This window comes from Vipera ursinii (genome assembly GCF_947247035.1).
Source record: "Vipera ursinii genome assembly, chromosome: 13".
Classification (NCBI taxonomy): Eukaryota; Metazoa; Chordata; class Lepidosauria; order Squamata; family Viperidae; genus Vipera; species Vipera ursinii.
Window position 1 is genome coordinate 1,033,349 of NC_139526.1, and position 17,661 is coordinate 1,051,009.

Genomic DNA, 17,661 nt, shown 5'->3' on the forward strand with positions numbered 1-17,661 from the left:
AACAAAAAAGGTCTTGAAGTTCTTTGCCTCTGGCCGGAGTTCCAGGGACCAGGGAATCTCCCCTTTCAGGACTTTGTTGACAGGATCAACGTAGTACAGGTGTGGCCCTTCCGTGAGCAGCAGCTGCCGCCGGCGGGCAACAGCCCCTGTGGAGAAGCACCCGGCACCCGGAACCAATTAAAGGCTTTAAAAGCATGATCAGCACATACCATTCTACGGAATACCGTTTGGGACCTTACCTTCTAGTTCCAGAAAATGAAGCCACCACAAAAAGCTACCGTTACGTCAAAACTACTACAACCAATTCCTTAAGGCAGAAAGCGAAACAATTCAATGCTTTCCCAAAAGCAGAGTTGAACATTAAAGCCTGATTTAGACTTGTCCACAACTGTTACGTTGCGAAGGGGCTGGTATGGCAGATGGTTGCAGGTGGGCTGATGCACACACCTCCCGAATCTCAACTACCGGTACGAGTTGTATGATGTGCCTCCTGCACGCTGACTTGTTGATCTAACTTCCTGCTGGGCACGTTGTTCGAGCCGTCCCTATCCAGAAAGTTAACATTCACAGAAGTGTAAGTACAGCAGCTATGCAACCATCTCCGAACGGGAGATGAAGACATTCCCTGATGTGCAGTGGCACGGAAGTCTAAACCAGACTTAAGTGGTTGCCAAAAGGTGGACCAATCAGAAAAAGTTCAAGTTTTTTGTTTCCTCAGGAAGGAGCCCCGTCCCCTTCAGCACAAGGCAATGACTTCGCCCTGGGACAGGGGTGGGGAACCTTGGCTCTTTTATGACTTGTGGACTTCAATGCCCAGAATTCCTGAACCAGCCATGCTGACTCAGGAATTCTGGGAGTTGAAGTCCACGAGTCATAAAAGAGCCACGGTTCCCTACCCCTGCCCTAGGAGGTTCCACTTGTTAGCAAAACAACATTTGTTAACAGACCTTGCCACCAACAAAACCACCCAGGAAAAGGGAGGAGTTAGCAAACAGTGACATAGTGACAATTTCTCTTTCACTCGCTTTGGATCACCTGGGCACCCTCTGGATCACTTGGGACTGCTGAATCTCTCTCTCTGTAACCAGAAAGGTACTTCAGAGCTAGTCAAACTATCAAAATGGCACCAACGGGAATGTGAAATATTACGAGGGACGGTGGAGTGTGCTAAAGTACCCCTCTGTATCATCGTGTGCTTGAAAGGCAAATCTGACTGTTTTACAGTACCTGAGAAAGGTAGATGGCTTTGCCCAAATTCCTGGTGACAGCCCTCCTGCTCTTGATCAAGCGAGCTCCTCCCCCTGTCCATGAAGGGGCCAAGGACCTTTTTTTTAAAAAATCCCATTTATATCCCGCCCTTCTCCGAAGACTCAGGGTGGCTTACAATCTAAGAAGCACAAATCAATGTGCTTAGCAATAGCCTTCATTCTATGTATGTGCCTGCTTATTAGGGCTTTCGCCCCCCCCCCCCCAAGCGGCATTTTTACAAAGTCAGCTTTGTAATAATGTTCCCTAGAAGACCCATCTGCAATTTGGTGGGTTAACATGTGCCATAGGGCAAGCCCTGGACAGATGATTCCCATCCACCCAACTGTTCCTTTTAACAGCCTGCCGTTCACTAGGGACACCAAAGGGTGGACCGGAAACAAGGAAAGGCCACTCTCTGCGGGACCATCCATGCCAAGCACTCACAGGGTGAAAGTCACTCTGGAGAAGTCTGGGCTTTTGAGACAGACAACGTAGATTCTGGTGGTCAATCCTCCTTGCTCATTTACATCTTTCTCTCCCCCTGCTTTTCCTGCCTAGGGTCCTAGTTTTGCTGACACTTGATAAACCATCACCACGTTGTATGTTGAAAGAGGTGTGCTCCTAGGAGTGTGCTGCATGTAAACCAAACTAGGAATTTCCCAGCAGTTAGAAGAATTTGGGCAGAAACGGGGGGATGGGGACGACTCTGGCCCCCCGTGCAACTGACTCCCAGTTCAGGATGCTAATAAGGGTCTGATGGGAGCAATCATCTCAGGAAGCCACCAGCCCCGTCTTTTTCCCAGAAAGCCTTGGGGAGAGATGGAAAAGAAAAGCCCCCCCCCCCCACTTCAGAATGGAAAGCCGTGGCTGCTGCATGTTTGCTTTCGTTACACTTTATGTCAGTTTTCACGTTAGTGCATACTTTCTTTGTGAGCTGCTTTGGACCTTTTTGAGTAGAACGGCAAATAAACTGTGGCAAATGAGAAGAAATAAAATAAGAACCAATGACAATTGAATCCAAAGCAGCACACAGCCCTAAAAATATGTTCTAAATCAGGAATGGAGACACCGTTTGTCACCAGGGCTAGTTTTTATTGTTTTATCCAACCTCTGAAGGCTGCAGAGTTGGGGTTAGGATAGTCCTACTACTATGTCATTAAATTAGCGCAGCACCAACATTTTTGGCCAAGTATGGATAGCAGTCAATGGAAACGTTCCCTAACAGAGATGCTCTAGCTGTCTCTCTCCTTGTAAGCCAACAGCCCGTAGCCCAGGACATCTGCAGCTGCCATGCTCTGGCTCCACTTAAAATGCCATTGTTGGGGGCCTCCAATCTGTGCCTTTTATGCTGCTGTTCCTACCCTCTGGAATGCCACTCTCCTTAGCGGCCTTTTTAGCCCCAGCCGTGCTTTGCTATGGAAAGCAACGACAACTTGGCTTTCTAAACAGAACATGGACCAAACTGTTTTGTGATCCTAAGTGAGAAGAGCATTTGTTGAAACCTTTTTTATATATTCTTTCTTTAGAGTTAACCTTTTGTACCTCCTGCATTTTTACTGTTCTCACTAATATACAGTGAGGGGAAAAATTATTTGAACCCCTGTTGACTTTGTATGTTTGCCCACTGACAAAGAAATGATCAGTCTATAATTTTAATGGTAGTTTTATTTTAACAGTGAGAGACAGAATAACAAAAAAAAAATCCAGAAAATCAGATTCCAAACTCTCCACCATGGCCAAGACCAAAGAGCTGTCCAAGGATGTCAGGGACAAGATTGTAGACCTACACAAGGCTGGATTAGGCTACAAGACTTATCGCTAAGCAGCTTGGTGAGAAGGTGACACAACAGTTGGTGTGATTATTCATAAATGGAAGAAACACAAAATAACTGTCAATCTCCCTCGGTCTGGGGTCCATGCAAGATCTCACCTCGTGGAGTTTCAGTGGTCATGAGAACGGTGAGGAATCAGCCCAGAACTACAAGGAAGGATCTTGCCAATGATCTCAAGGCGGCTGGGATCATAGTCACCAAGAAAACAATTGGTAACGTACTACGCCGTGAAGGACTGAAGTCCTGCAGCACCCACAAGTTCCCCCTGCTCAAGAAAGCACATTTACAGGCCCCTCTGAAGTTTGCCAATGAACATCTGAATGATTCAGAGAACTGGGTGAAAGTGTTGTGGTCAGATGAGACCAAAATCGAGCTCTTTGGCATCAACTCAACTTGCCATGTTTGGAGGAGGAGGAATGTTGCCTGTGACCCCCAGAACACCATCCCCACCGTCAAACATGGATGCTTGGGGTGTTTTTCTGCTAAGGGGACAGGACAACTTCACCGCATCAAAGGGACGATGGACAGGGCCATGTACTATCAAATCTTGGGTGAGAACCTCCTTCCCTCAGCCGGGGCATTGAAAATGGGTCATGGATGGGTATTCCAGCATGACAATGACCCAAAACCCACGGCCAAGGCAACAAAGGAGTGGCTCAAGAAGAAGCACATTAAGGTCCTGGAGTGGCCCAGCCAGTCTCCAGACCTTAACCCCATAGAAAATCTGTGCAGGGAGCTGAAGGTTCGAGCTGCCAAACGTCAGCCTCAAAATCTTAATGACTTGGAGAGGATGTGCAAAGAGGAGTGGGACAAAATCCCTCCTGAGACGTGTGCAAACTTGGTGGCCAACTACAAGAAACGTCTGACCTCTGTGATTGCCACCAAGTACTAAGTCATGTTTTGCGAAGGGATCAAATACTTGTTCCACTCATTAAAATGCAAATCAATTTATAACTTTTCTGGATTTTTTTTGTTGTTATTGTGTCTCTCACTGTTAAAATAAACTTACCATTAAAATTATAGACTGATCGGGGGATTTCCAGTTTGCCGACGTGGCTGCTGCGGCCTCTTGGAAGGCGAACCCGTCTTCCACGTCCGATTTTGCATCGCTGGGGGACCCTGGAAAGGGTCGAAAGTCACCCTGTAGGAGCGACCAGCAAGGAGGGGATCCCTGCTGGATTGCGGGAGAGCGGTAGCTCTTCTGCTTGATCCAGCGCAGCCCTCCAAACTGGCGGACGAAAGACCCGCCACAGCAATATGGCTCGTCACTAGGCTGCAGACAGCCAAAGTCACACTTACCACCAGGCACCTACAAAGCAGCGCAGATGAGACTGGGTGAGATCTGAACCTCTCTTCAACCCTATTTTTTTCCACCTGTATAAGCTGCCCAAAGTATTTTTCCCCCTGTGGAGAGAGGGAAGGGAAACTCTATCCCACCCTCTAAAAAAAAGCGGCGACTGACTGTCCAGGGGAGTTTAAAACATTAAAAGAATAACCTGATTCTAACTGGTTGTGGACTGAAAGCTTGCGGACTAAAAGATTCATTATTTTTATTGAAGATTTGGGTTTTTATCTACAAAAAAGAAGTAAAATCGGGAAAAGGATTACAAAATTTGGACTTAATAAAAAAAAATCCTAAATGGTATGGGTGACACCTTGTGGCTAAACCTGATATTACATCCTGTTATTGTCTAACTCTAACAGAGACTTGGCTTGCAGCCTAGAGTATAGATAAGATTTCTGTAACCTTAGCAGACATCAGCTGTGAGAAGCCCAGCTGTGTTCCATACCCAGTGGCAAAATTGTTCTTATTTTTTTATTGTAAAGCTTTTAATTTAACACACTATTAAGAAAATATGGCTGAAGATCAGGAACAGATTCTTTTTGTGATGAAAGCAATTTTAAAACTATTATTACAGCTACTGATGAAATAAGAAGCTACAAAGAACAAGATGTCAACCTAGATATACAAATGCAAATTTTGAATACAAAATTTGAATACAACTAAAGAACCAACTACACAGAATATAATAGAAGAAGTGGAACAATTAAATACTATTACAGAAGATTTTAATTGATCAACAAATAGTTAATGGAAAACCCAGAAAAGAGATTGATAATATTGAAAACGGAAAAGACTTTCTACACAAACCAGAAGAAGCCTGAGGACCAAAAAAAAGAACAGACTGAAGGGAAGATAAATATTTCAGGGCAATGATGTCAAGATGGAAAAAGAGAGAGAGAGAGAGACGATTTGTTAGCACTTCCAAAAAATGGCGATTGGATGTCATCTTTTATTTCAAATAATACGTATAATAACAGAGGGAGATCCATATGATGACTTAAAAGCGCAGAGATGGAAGGCGAGTTGGCAAAGAAAGAAAGCTAGAATAAGGCTGAAGAAAATTAGGATTTTGACTTATTAGTGAAGATTAAAAGAGAATATACTTAAATAGATAAGATGTATACCTTGAATACTAAATTTTACTATGAATTGAGATAAAGAAAATTTTCATTATTTAAAACTTGGAAGTATAAATATTAAAAGTTAAAATTGAATTTGTTGTTGTTGTTAGTTGAGAAGTCATGTCCGACCCATTGCGACCCTATGGACAATGTTCCTCCAGGCCTTCCTGTCCTCTACCATCTTCTGGAGTCCATCTAAGCTCACGCCTACTGCTTCAATGACTCAATCCAGCCACCTCATTCTCTGTCGTCCCCTTCTTCTATTGCCCTCAATCTTTCCCAGCATTAGGCTCTTCTCCGGTGAGTCCTTCGTTCTCATTAGGTGGCCAAAGTATTTGAGTTTTAGCTTCAGGATCTGGCCTTCTAAAGAGCAGTCAGGGTTGATCTCCTCTAGGACTGACCGGTTTGATCGCCTTGCAGTCCAAGGGACTCGCAGGAGTCTTCTCCAGCACCATAGTTCAAAGGCCTCAATTCTTTGGCGCTCAGCCTTTCTTATGGTCCAACTTTCACTGCCATACATTGCAACTGGGAAGACCATAGCCTTGACTATACGCACTTTTGTTGACAGGGTGATGTCTCTGCTTTTTAGTGTGCTGTCTAGATTTGCCATGGCTTTCCTCTCAAGGAGCAAGCGTCTTTTAATTTCTTGGCTACAGTCCCCATCTGCAGTGATCTTGGAGCCCAGGAAAATAAAATCTGTCACTACCTCCATTTCTTCCCCATCTATTTGCCAGGAATTGAGAGGGCCAGATGCCATGAATTTCTTAATGTTTAGTTTCAACCCAAGTTTCCTTCTTCACCCGCAACAAGAGGCTTTTTAGTTCTTCTTCACTTTCTGCCATTAGAGTGGTATCATCTGCATATCTTAGGTTGTTGATGTTTCTTCCGGCAATCTTAATTCCAACTTTTGATTCATCTAGCCCTGCCTTTCTCATGATGTGCTCTGCATATAATAGGCAAGGCGACAGTATACAGCCTTGCCGGACTCCTTTCCCAATTTTGAACCAATCAGTGGTTCCGTGTCCAGTTCTCACTGTTGCTTCTTGGCCCGCATATAGATTTCTCAAGAGACAAATAAGATGGTCTAGTATGCCCATCTCTTTAAGGACTTGCCAGAGTTTGTTATGATCCACACAATCAAAGGCTTTAGCATAGTCAATGAAGCAGAAGTAGATGTTTTTCTGGAACTCTCTAGCTTTCTCCATGATCCAGCGTATGTTAGCAATTTGATCTCTAGTTCCTCTGCCTCTTCGAAATCCTGCCTGTACTTCTGGTAGTTCTCGATCCACATACTGCTGGAGTCTAGCTTGTAGGATTTTAAGCATAACTTTACTAGCATGAGAAATGAGTGCAATGGTGCGATAGTTTGAACATTCTTTGGCACTGCCTTTCTTTAGAATTGGAATGTAAACTGATCTTTTCCAATCCTGTTGCCACTGTTGAGTTTTCCAAATTTGCTGGCAAATTGAGTGTAGCACTTTTACTGCATCGTCTTTTAAGATTTTGAATAGCTCAGCTGGAATACTGTCACCTCCACTAGCTTTGTTGTTGCTCAGCTTTTCTAAGGCCCACTTCACCTCACATTCTAGGATGTCTGGCTCGAGGTCAGTGACCACCTCATTGTGATTATCAGGGACGTTAAGCTCATTCTTGTATAGTTCTTCTGTGTAATTTTGCCACCTCTTCTTAATCTCTTCTGCCTCTGTTAGGTCCCTGCCATTTTGGTCCTTTATCATGCCCATTTTTGCATGAAACGTTCCTTTCATCTCTCCAATTTTCTTGAAAAGATCTCTGGTCCTCCCTATTCTATTGTTTTCTTCTATTTCTTTGCATTGTTCATTTAAGAAGGCATTCTTATCTCTTCTAGCTATTCTTTGGAATTCTGCATTTAATTGGGCATATCTTTCTTTTTCTCCCTTGCCTTTCGCTTCCCTCCTTTCCTCAGCTATTTGCAAAGCTTCCTCAGACAGCCATTTTGCTTTCTTGCATTTCTTTTTCTTTGGGATGGTTTTGGTTGCTACCTGTTGTACAATGTTGCGAACCTCTGTCCATAGTTCTTCAGGAACTCTGTCTATCAGATCTAATTCCTTAAATCTATTTGTCACCTCTACTGTATATTCAACAGGGATATGATTTAATTCATACCTGACTGGCCTAGCGCTTTCCCCTACTTTCTTTAATTTAAGCCTAATCTTTGCAACAAGAAGCTCATGGTCTGAGCCACAGTCAGCTCCTGGTCTTGTTTTTACTGACTGTATAGAGCTTCTCCATCTTTGGCTTCAGAGCACATAGTCAATCTGATTTCTGTGTTGACCGTCTGGTGATGTCCATGTGTAAAGCCGTCTCTTGGGTTGTTGGAAAAGAGTGTTTGCTATGACCATCGTATTCTCTTGACAAAATTCTATCAGCCTGTGCCCTGCTTCATTTTGTACTCCAAGGCCAAACTTGCCTGTTATTCCAGTTATCTTTTGGCTTCCTACTTTAGCATTCCAATCCCCCATGATGATAAGGACATCATTTCTGGGTGTTAGTTCTATAAGGTGCTGTAGGGCTTCATAGAACCGGTCAATTTCATCCTCTTCAGCACCGGTGGTTGGGGCATAGACTTGGACTACTATGGTATTGAATGGTTTGCCTTGGATTCGAACCATTTTGAGGATTGTATCCCAGTATAGCTTTTCCTATTTTTTTATTGACTATGAAGGCTACTCCATTTCTTCTGAGGGATTCTTGCCCGCAGTAGTATACCTGATGGTCATCTGAATTAAATTCACCCATTCCTGTCCATTTTAGTTCGCTGATACCTAAGATGTCAATGTTTTGTCTTGTCATCTCTTGTTTGACCACGTCCAGCTTTCCTTGATTCATGGATCTTACATTCCAGGTTCCTATGGAGAAAAAATCTTTACAGCATCGGACTTTCCTTTCACCACCAGACATATCCACAGCTGAGCGTCCTTTCGGCTTTGGCCCAGTCGCTTCATTCTTTCTGGCGCTACTAGTACTAGCCCTCTGCTCTTCCCCAGTAGCATATTGGACGCCTTCCGACCTGAGGGGCTCATCTTCCAGCGTCGTATCGTTTTGCCTTTTGGTACTGTCCATAGGGTTTTCATGGCAAAGATACTGGAGTGGGTTGCCATTTCCTTCTCCAGTGGATCACGTTTTGTCAGAACTCTCTGCTATGACCTGTCCGTCTTGGGTGGCCCTGCACGGCATAGCTCATAGCTTCATTGAATTACGCAAGCCCCTTCGCCACGACAAGGCAGTAATCCATGAAGGGGTAAAATTGAATATTGGTCTACAACGATTGAATGTAAAAATAATTAAGATATATATAAGCTAAAAATCTATGGATAAATGTAATAAACATGTCTTTACTTAGCTGATATAATAAGAATTGTACTAGCCTAAACATGATAGTAGATATTAAGAGAAAAAGAGAGGAAGTATTTCATGTTGAAACAAGAGAAATTCTGATTATTAAGGTTAAGATATTTGGAAATTAATAGAAAATAAGAATGCCATATTGTATTATTAATTAGAAGATTTAAGATGGTGAGAAATAGAATACGTTTGAATGGATAAGATGTGTATCCTGAATATTAGACTTTGTGATGAATTTGATAAAGGGAATTTTGGTTACTCAGAATTTGGAAATTATAAATAACAAATGTTAAATTCAAATATTAATGGGAAACTAAAAATTGGGAAAACTAATTAGGACATTGATTGTCTATAAAGACTGAATGTTAAAATAACTAGGATATGTATAAGGTAAAAATTATTGATAAATGTAAGAATGTTATTTTTATTTAATTGATATAATAAGAATTGTATTAGTTTAAATATGAGACAGTAAATACTAAGAGGAAATGAGAGGAAACATTTAATGTGGTATTTTAAGATTTGTATTAAAGATCTGTATGTCACTGAATTATCGGTTAACCCAGCTGCCACGTTGGTTTTCAAGTACTTAAATGTAAAACTAGAAAATCAATAAAACCTTTTTCAAAAATAAAATAAAATTATAGACTGATCATTTCTTTGTCAGTAAGCAAGTGTACAAAATCAGCAGTGGATCAAATATTTTTCCCCTCACTGTAAGCTTCCTTGATTCTCTGATTTGGAGGCTATACGTCCAATTAATTATGATAATGATAATGGTCACACATTCAGTCAGATGCTTAGCTGAATTTTAAGCACTTTTATCCACCTATCAACTACTTCCCAAGAACTGGGATAGGTGATTGCTGTTGTTTGATGGTGTTAAAAGATACGCCATGGGATGTAAGCTGTTCCAAGTAAAGCTGCCTCGTGCAATTGACTGATGGGGATTTTGTCAATGCTGATGGGGTTCAAGTGGTGCTCCAGTTGTTTTGGAGCCTATTATTATTGGTACTATCTTTGTTTTCTTTTGCCACCGCTGTTCTTCTTCTATTTGCAGCTCTTATGATTTCTCTCCAGTTCTTTCTGTTCTATTTTGGTATCTCCTGGTACTGCCATGTATTATGGTTCATTTATTATTGCACATACACAAGAAGCTAAGTGCAATCAAAACAGTTTATGTGGCTAGTAATCCACTTTTCTTACAGTGCCTGAAGTCATTCACCCATGCCTGTTCCTAAACAATTTACATATCAAAAGGTCAACCCAAGAATTGGAATATGCAACTAGTGTAGTTTTCTGGGGACCGTTTTCTTTGCCTCCCAATCACATTGCAGAAAGTGGCATTTTTCAAAGACTTGGTCATCTACAACTCATCGGAAGCGGCCAAAGCAAAGGCACACCCAGGGCCTGCCATGACAACAAGAGCAATCAGAGCACAGTTCCACTCTTTTCAATATTTCCAGAACAAGTGACCAACCAATCTTCTTCTGGAATGCTCCACATAAAAGGCCTGGGGGTTGCATGTATGTTCCAGAGCTGCCTCCTGTCACTGGTGCAAAGAGGTTGGCTACAATGGCTAATTTTGCTTCAAGACTTCTAGAACTATCTTCTAGCAGGCTAGCAATTTACCTGCCATTATTCTATGCTCATCACAACTCAATGTGTTCCCATTTCCAGGGATTAAGCCACACCCAGGTGACCCTTGCTTTGTGTCCCTCCCCTCCCCAAGGCCTTTCTCTTTCAAATCCATTCTTGCAGCAGAGGAACTGGAAGGTGTCCCCATGTTCTGTCTCCCTGAACTGAATATTCTGGGCTAGCTGGATCCCACTTTTATAACTCTTGGGGTTTTCTGTGGTGTGTTCCCAGAAGACATGTCAAGCAACAGAACCAAGTGACTTACCTTCCTCTTGTCTACGGGCCCCATTTTCAGTATTAAATTGTTTTCTACAAACTGGTGCCTAAAGAGAAAATATCACAGCATATTATTCCATCGTCCTGTCTTTGAGCCACCTCAACCTCCAACATGAGACAGCACAACTCCTCTGAGGACCAGAAAAGAGGAACATCAGCCTTTGGGACTGATTCTCATGTGCCAAGAAAAAACAGCCCTAACAACAGTAACAAAGATCCAACGTTTTGAGTCAGAAATCGACTGGATTCTTAAAGTTTAATTGATTAAATGTTCTGAATCCACCTGTTACAAATCTGAGAATCTCCATCCTCCTAATCAACTAGGCGTGTATGACTCCAAGAATAAGTGTTTGGTGGTTTTTTACAATAACGTCTGAGAACCGAAGCTTCAATCTGCTGTTACGCTTCCACCAGCTTCTTCATTCTGAAAGCCTGCAGTGCTTTATAGAACAGATGGGGAACTTGTGGCTCTCTGTACATGGCCAGGAGACTACGACTTGTCATCCTCTGGACGGCTACAAGTTCCTTGATTTCTAGAGGAAGTTTCGTCTGCTTGCTAGAGTTTTATGCAAGGTTGTTTAGTGGTTTTTCTTAGACTACTCCTAAGAAAGTCTTCTCTTCTCTGTGCACTTCAAGAATAGCATCAGATATTCTAAACCCTCTGAACTAAGTTTTCTCAGCTAGAGAAAATTCTCGAAGTATTCCAAGAAAATGTTTTCCATGTTGCCATACGGAAGCAAGCCCGTCTTCCTTGAGTGTGAACAATGACTTCATTTAACGTTAGTCATATTCATCTTCTCATCTCCCTCTGGTTTGATCTTAAATTCTGTGTTGTGTATTTTTAAGCCCATCCCCTCTTTACTCCTCTAAGACCCTCCTCTATGTTCAAGAGATTAAGAAGTTCTGTTGGAAAATATTTTATTTATTAATAGCATAATCTCTCCTACAAGGTGACTCTGGGTGGCTTACAGGTTATAAAACAAATTGGCAAATAATTAAAATAGATGAAAATATTAAAATTACAGAGATTAAAATTTTAAAAGCTCCATAGAAAACTAAGAGATGTCGAAGCTTACCAAGGGTTCCCACCAGCCTGCTTGGCCAACAGCAGCCTTTTCTCCTCTTCAGAGAACTGCAGGTCCAGCTCAAAGGAATTGCTGTCCAGGTCGTGGATGTATTGCTCAATGTTGTTTCCGGAGGTCTGCAAGGGGCCCATTTCTGGGGAAGGCAGTGACTGAGAAGAGGTGGAAGTGGAAACTTGCATGCAGCCAAACTGACTCAGAAGGTTGTCATACTACAAAATAAAAGCAAAAGCTATTCAGCACTTTGCCCTTTAAAAACACGGTCGGCCTACAGAGAGGCAGAGACAGACAAAATCACGGGGCTCTCTGCCTTTATCCCAAAGGTGCCTTCGTTTAAAGGGCAACTGAGCTTCATTTTGCTTCTCCTCCGAGAAGCTTCTTCAGTTCTAACTGATGGGGAAGGAAGGATTTACAATCTTTTCAAGTCAACCAGTCATTAACACGAGCCTTGCTGCACTGCACTGCATATGCACAGCAGGGGTAATGTTATATTTGTCGCTCAACCAAGCGAGGCGTGGGCAGACTTTACATTGAGGAAACAAACAAAAAACCCACTCCACAAACACATGGCCCAACCCAAGAGAACTGATCATCAGGGCAGGATTCAGCAGTCTAGGAAAGAGGCACCAAGGTGCTGGACCCTCCCGATTTGGCCACCTCCAAGGTCCAGACCAGGTTCCAGGATTCAGTTCAGCCATAGTATAATTCCACTCAGAAACGCCCAAGTGATGGCTTTCTTTTATACCCAAATCAAAACGTATTTTTCCATCCCCACAACTAACTCTCTTCAGGAACGCAAGGCCAGTCTTGAGGATATACAGACCGAAGTTAATGCTCCAACAGACACGAAGAGCACCTTCCCGGATAGGGATTACAGGGCAAACACGAAGGCTGTGGAGATGCGGTAGACACACCAAAGCTGATCCAAGCGCATCCCTCTAGGGAGGAGGAAATAGATGTTTCTTGGAATCTGATTCACTTTCCTGTCACCATTCAGGTTGGCACTTACGTTCCCATAGCAATCCTCATCATCTTCTGACATGGCAGGCAAGTAGGCTGTGAGCTTGGGTGGTGTTTGATGATGCAGATTTTCCCAGGTGATGAAATCAAAGAAGGGGTGGGCCTTCAGAGGTCCATAGCCTCCCATTTCTTCACATCCTAACCGTTTGGTAGCATCAAGAACCTGATTAAGAAAAGACAGTTACATTTTCCCTGAAACTGCTCAGCTTCCGATGACAGTTACATTTGGGAAGAACCGCCCCCCCGCCCCCCAAATACACACAGTAGGAGACTTGAAATTTGATCTTAACCCTTTCTAGAGAATCAAAAGAACTACATGGGTCTAAATTACAAGCTGAACCCCCTTGGAGTCCAGCCATAGTGAATCAAGCCCCTTAGCACAGAAAAACGGCTGCTCCAGCTGTAGTAACAGCAGCTAAGACAATTGTAAAGACTTACACATTTTTATAGATTATTATTATAAACTCAATCCCTGGGAAAATTTGACAAATTCTATAAAAATTCATAATTCATTTGACAAATTCATAAAATAGTTGAGTAAAATATTTCATATTTTGAATTAAATGGAGATTGTATATTTAAAACAAGTCATTCTTTGAAAAACGTTTTCTCGACCAGAAATCTAGAACAGTTGGTTGTGAGCTTGCTAACTATGGAGAATAAAGAGGAAGAGAGGAGTTTTGTAGGGGAGAAACAAACTGATCTCTATTCAAATACGGTAAAGATGTCCCTGGTTTATGTTCTATTCATTGTTTTTACCTGAAGAATATGCTAATTACGCCTCTTGTAATTTTAAGTTTCTCTCCTTATTAGAGGAGCAGCTGAAAGGATTAAATGCTTTTCTTATCCAATGTTCACTGGAGAGAGCAGGAAGCAGGAAGCTCTCTGTGAAGGTCAGCAAAGCAAGACCTCGGAAGACTCGGCCCCCAACGGTACAGAGCAGTGGAGGAAGACCCCAGAAGGCATCCCAGTAGGAGTAGTGACTTCTTCGAGATATGTGGCAAGAAAGAATGGATAAACCAGGAAGTTTGGTAACACCTGAGAGAGTTCTATGACTTAACAGCATCTTGGAGATCTTCCAGTCCAACCCTTTGCTCAAGCAGGAGAGCCTAGAGCAGAGGGGGGGGGACTATGGCCCTGGCTCAGAAATTCTGGGAATTGAAGCCCACAAGTCATAAAAGGGCCATAGTTCCCCACCTCTGGTCTAGACCATTTCAGACAAGTGGCTGGCCAATCTCTCCTTAAAAACCTCAGAGATGAACACCCACAATTTCTGAAGGCAAGCGGTTCCACTGGAGAATTGTTCAAACTGTCAGGAAATCCTACTCAACAACAGAACCCTACCTGACAACAGAAGGAACTTTCATTGCCACAAAGGTCAAGAAAAACAAACTTCACCGTTAGGCCACCTTCTTTGACACACAACAACCCCCCTGTCTGAGCTGTTTAATACTGTGGCTGGAGTGGCAGTAGTTTCCCAGACGTAGGGTACCGGAGGACATTGTCTTCCTTTGGGCCTGGAATTGGAGGCAGCTTGGAAATTCATGGACACCAAACAGCCATGTTACTGAGCGCTCAACTCACAGAGGGACTCCATGCTGTGTCTGATTTGGGTCTCACAGCAGTAGCAATACGATCTGAAGTTGGAGGAGTTATTTATTCATTTTTATTTATGTATTTATTGGCTGTAAGACCACTTGATTCCATAATGACTTTGGGCAGCTTACATTATAAAGAATTTTTTAAAAATAGTAAACATGAAAAATGTACCTCTTTGGACAAATTCCAAACTTAAACTTCTCAAAATAGATCCAAGAGGAGCTCAACAACCTGGTTTTTACAGCTTTCCAGAACATCGTTAGGATGTGGACATCTAGTGGGATGCTATTCCAGGTGTGCTTCCTGGATGCTAATTGGATTCTGCAGTGTGCAAATTCTGCCTGATCTTACCAGATGGATAGAAAACCATGGATTGAGACGTCCTCCATTAACCAAGTCTTATGCCACCCAGGGCTTTAGATGACAAATGCAACTTGCAGAGCAGTAAGAACTGAGGCGTCCCCATCGCTACCTACACCACTGCATTCAGGACCACTCAAGGGCAGCTCTATGTAAAGCCCATTGCTGTAGTCCAATCACTATGTGATGAGGCATATAATGCCGTCTCTGTAACACATTTGTCAAGGCCTTTCATGATGCCCTTGTGGAGAAGATAGTAGATAAACACGACTTACAGCACAGTGTAGTCCAACTGATTTGCAATTGGTTGAACAATCTCAACCAGAGTTTCAGCGTCAGTCTAGGAGTTACTGAGTTCCATCCTTACAGCTAAGTCATTCACTATTTTACAAATGATTTTGTGGCTGAATGGAAAGAAAGGTTATTTATCTATCTAACTGATGGTTGTTGCCGTTGGCTGGCTGGGGAATTCTGGGAGCTGAAGTCCACACATCTTAAAGTTACCGAGGTTAAGAAACACTGGACTACTGAGTTTGTACTACAAGAGTTTTGAAGTTTTACAACTTTTACAAGGCACAATGAATCCTATTTTACAGAAAGGGAAGATGTCAGAGACTAGGAAAGAGGCTAATATAACAATAATACCTAAAGATGGTCAAGAGTGACTTTAGGAAGAAATTATAAACCAATATCATTACTGAATAATGACTACAGTTGTTCGCAACAATCCTAGCTGATAGAATGAGAATAATTTTACAGAATTTATTCATGAGGACCTGTGTGGAATTTTTACCTAAAAGACAGCTAAGGGGCAATGTTAGAATTGTGTTGAATATTCTGGTACAATTAAATCCAGAGGTTTCCTTTGAAGCCACAGAACTCCGTTTTTGCATACGACAGCTCCAGCAAGACTATTCTGTGCTGGAAAATGGAAAAGTTCTACATCCCCCACAAGGGAGGAACGGCCGGTGAAGAGGATGGAACTTCTGGAGATGGCTAAATTTAGCCTCTTTGATTAGACAGACTGGAACTCCCTTGCAGACTTTTTGCATGAAAGAGGAAAAAAAGCACTTACGACTTGTGGTTTAGAAAAAAAAATAAGACAATAGAAAAAAGTGACCTTTTTATTGAAATCAGAGATCGCTTTCTAACCACACTTATGTTTGCTGCAAGGGAAATCAGAAGCCTTCTAGGATTTTTTCCCCCTGCACTTGTCTTTTCTTCTTTATCTCTGTTTTATTTATTCTGTCTTATTTTTGTTAGTTTTATGTGCTTTTTTAAAGCTTTTATTTCTTAAAGAAAATGTTCTCTTGCCTCATTTCTGTTTCGTAAGCTAGTTATATGCTTCCAACTTCTACACTTCAGTCACCCTTGGAAGTTCTGTCAATTTCAAACTGGACTTGATCACGAGACTCATTAATCTTCCGCATCAGGGTGAAGCATAAATTTGACAGATTTGCCACCTGAAAGGGCCGACTACAACGCCATCGGTATCATTGGTCACGGACTGCACGGTGCTCTTGCTAGCTGGTCCTTCTTTTGTTGCTCATATCCTGAGAATTAGCAGAGGAATGTGCTGGGATATTTAAGGCCTCTGAGGAACAGCTCCACCATTAGGCAATTAAGCTTGTCTAGCTTATGGGGGGGGGGAAAAAATCACAGGAGTCTATAGACTTTAAAAGGTCGTCAGGCGCAAGAGGGGTGAACTTGTCTCTGTTGAAAACAAGGGCAGGACAAGGAGCAGCAGGTTATAATTAAAAAGAGCCAAGTTGAGCACCTGGAGGAATTTTCTCCAGTGTTAAAACAGTGAAGCAGTTAACCCATAACAGGAAAGGTGTTCAAATGAAGGCTGGACGGCCACCGGGATGGGTTAGTGGATTCCTGCACTAAACATGTTTCCGTTACAGATTGCCTAATTTTGGTTATCAAAAAGGGTTCCTGCAGGTAACAAAGAACACTGAAGAAGACCTTCACGGTCAAAATAACTAGATATTTATTTTCCACTTTTCTTCTGGTTGGGCTGCTTTCCTCGCTGACAACGGCATCTAGAGCAGACGTGTCAAACTTGCAACATCACGTGACCTTGCGCAGCCTATCAGAGCTTTTTCTCTATTGCCGGCAATGGGGTGGGCGCAGTTTCCGTGGGACGGCAGTTTGACACCCCTGATCTAGAGGATCAATGCATTTAAACAGGCCTTGCCTGCTAACAGCCTATTTTTATTAGCTTGGTTGAGAATCCTCCTTCACTATTGCTGCTTAACAGCTGTTATTTAATCACGATTAACTATAAGGAAGATGCAGGAACCGTTGCCTAGCCCTAGCAAAAGGCAGAAGCACTTCTGAGGACCAGAGCATCCAGATAACTTCAGGCAGAAGCTTCACTGAGCTGCAGAAGGAAGAGGAGGGTTAGGGTACAACCACTCACAAGAACCTGCTATTATAGACCATCTCAGTAAAAGTAGTTCATTTCCTAGTCCAGTTGACCACCTAGTGGGGCTAATACTTTGCTTCAGGAGAGAGGCCAGATTCAAAGCTTCATAAAAATAACGGGATTGATAAAAAGCTTGTAAAGTTTGGAGTCCAGGTCAAAGCTACCCTTGTTGCTCATGTGGAAAAGCAGACCAACTGCCTCGAGGTGACCATGACTTCAGCCAGTAGGTTTCCATCTGCAGCACAGCGTTGGCTTTTCTGCAGTCTTGAAGGCACTAATCATGATCACGCACGGACAACCAAATGAACACAGCCCCCACTTCTTG

The 17,661-nt window shown here is 42.6% G+C and overlaps 1 protein-coding gene across 1 annotated transcript in view; it reads right to left on the reverse strand.

Moving 5' to 3' along the window:
• The window catches only part of PDPK1 (3-phosphoinositide dependent protein kinase 1), a 94,365-nt gene that overhangs the window by 37,690 nt on the left and 39,014 nt on the right, over window positions 1-17,661 (reverse strand). The window contains 5 exon segments of the mRNA XM_083372404.1: window positions 4-140; window positions 143-146; window positions 10,834-10,891; window positions 11,921-12,138; window positions 12,936-13,109. Coding sequence (XP_083228530.1) covers window positions 4-140; window positions 143-146; window positions 10,834-10,891; window positions 11,921-12,138; window positions 12,936-13,109 — 591 coding nt within the window.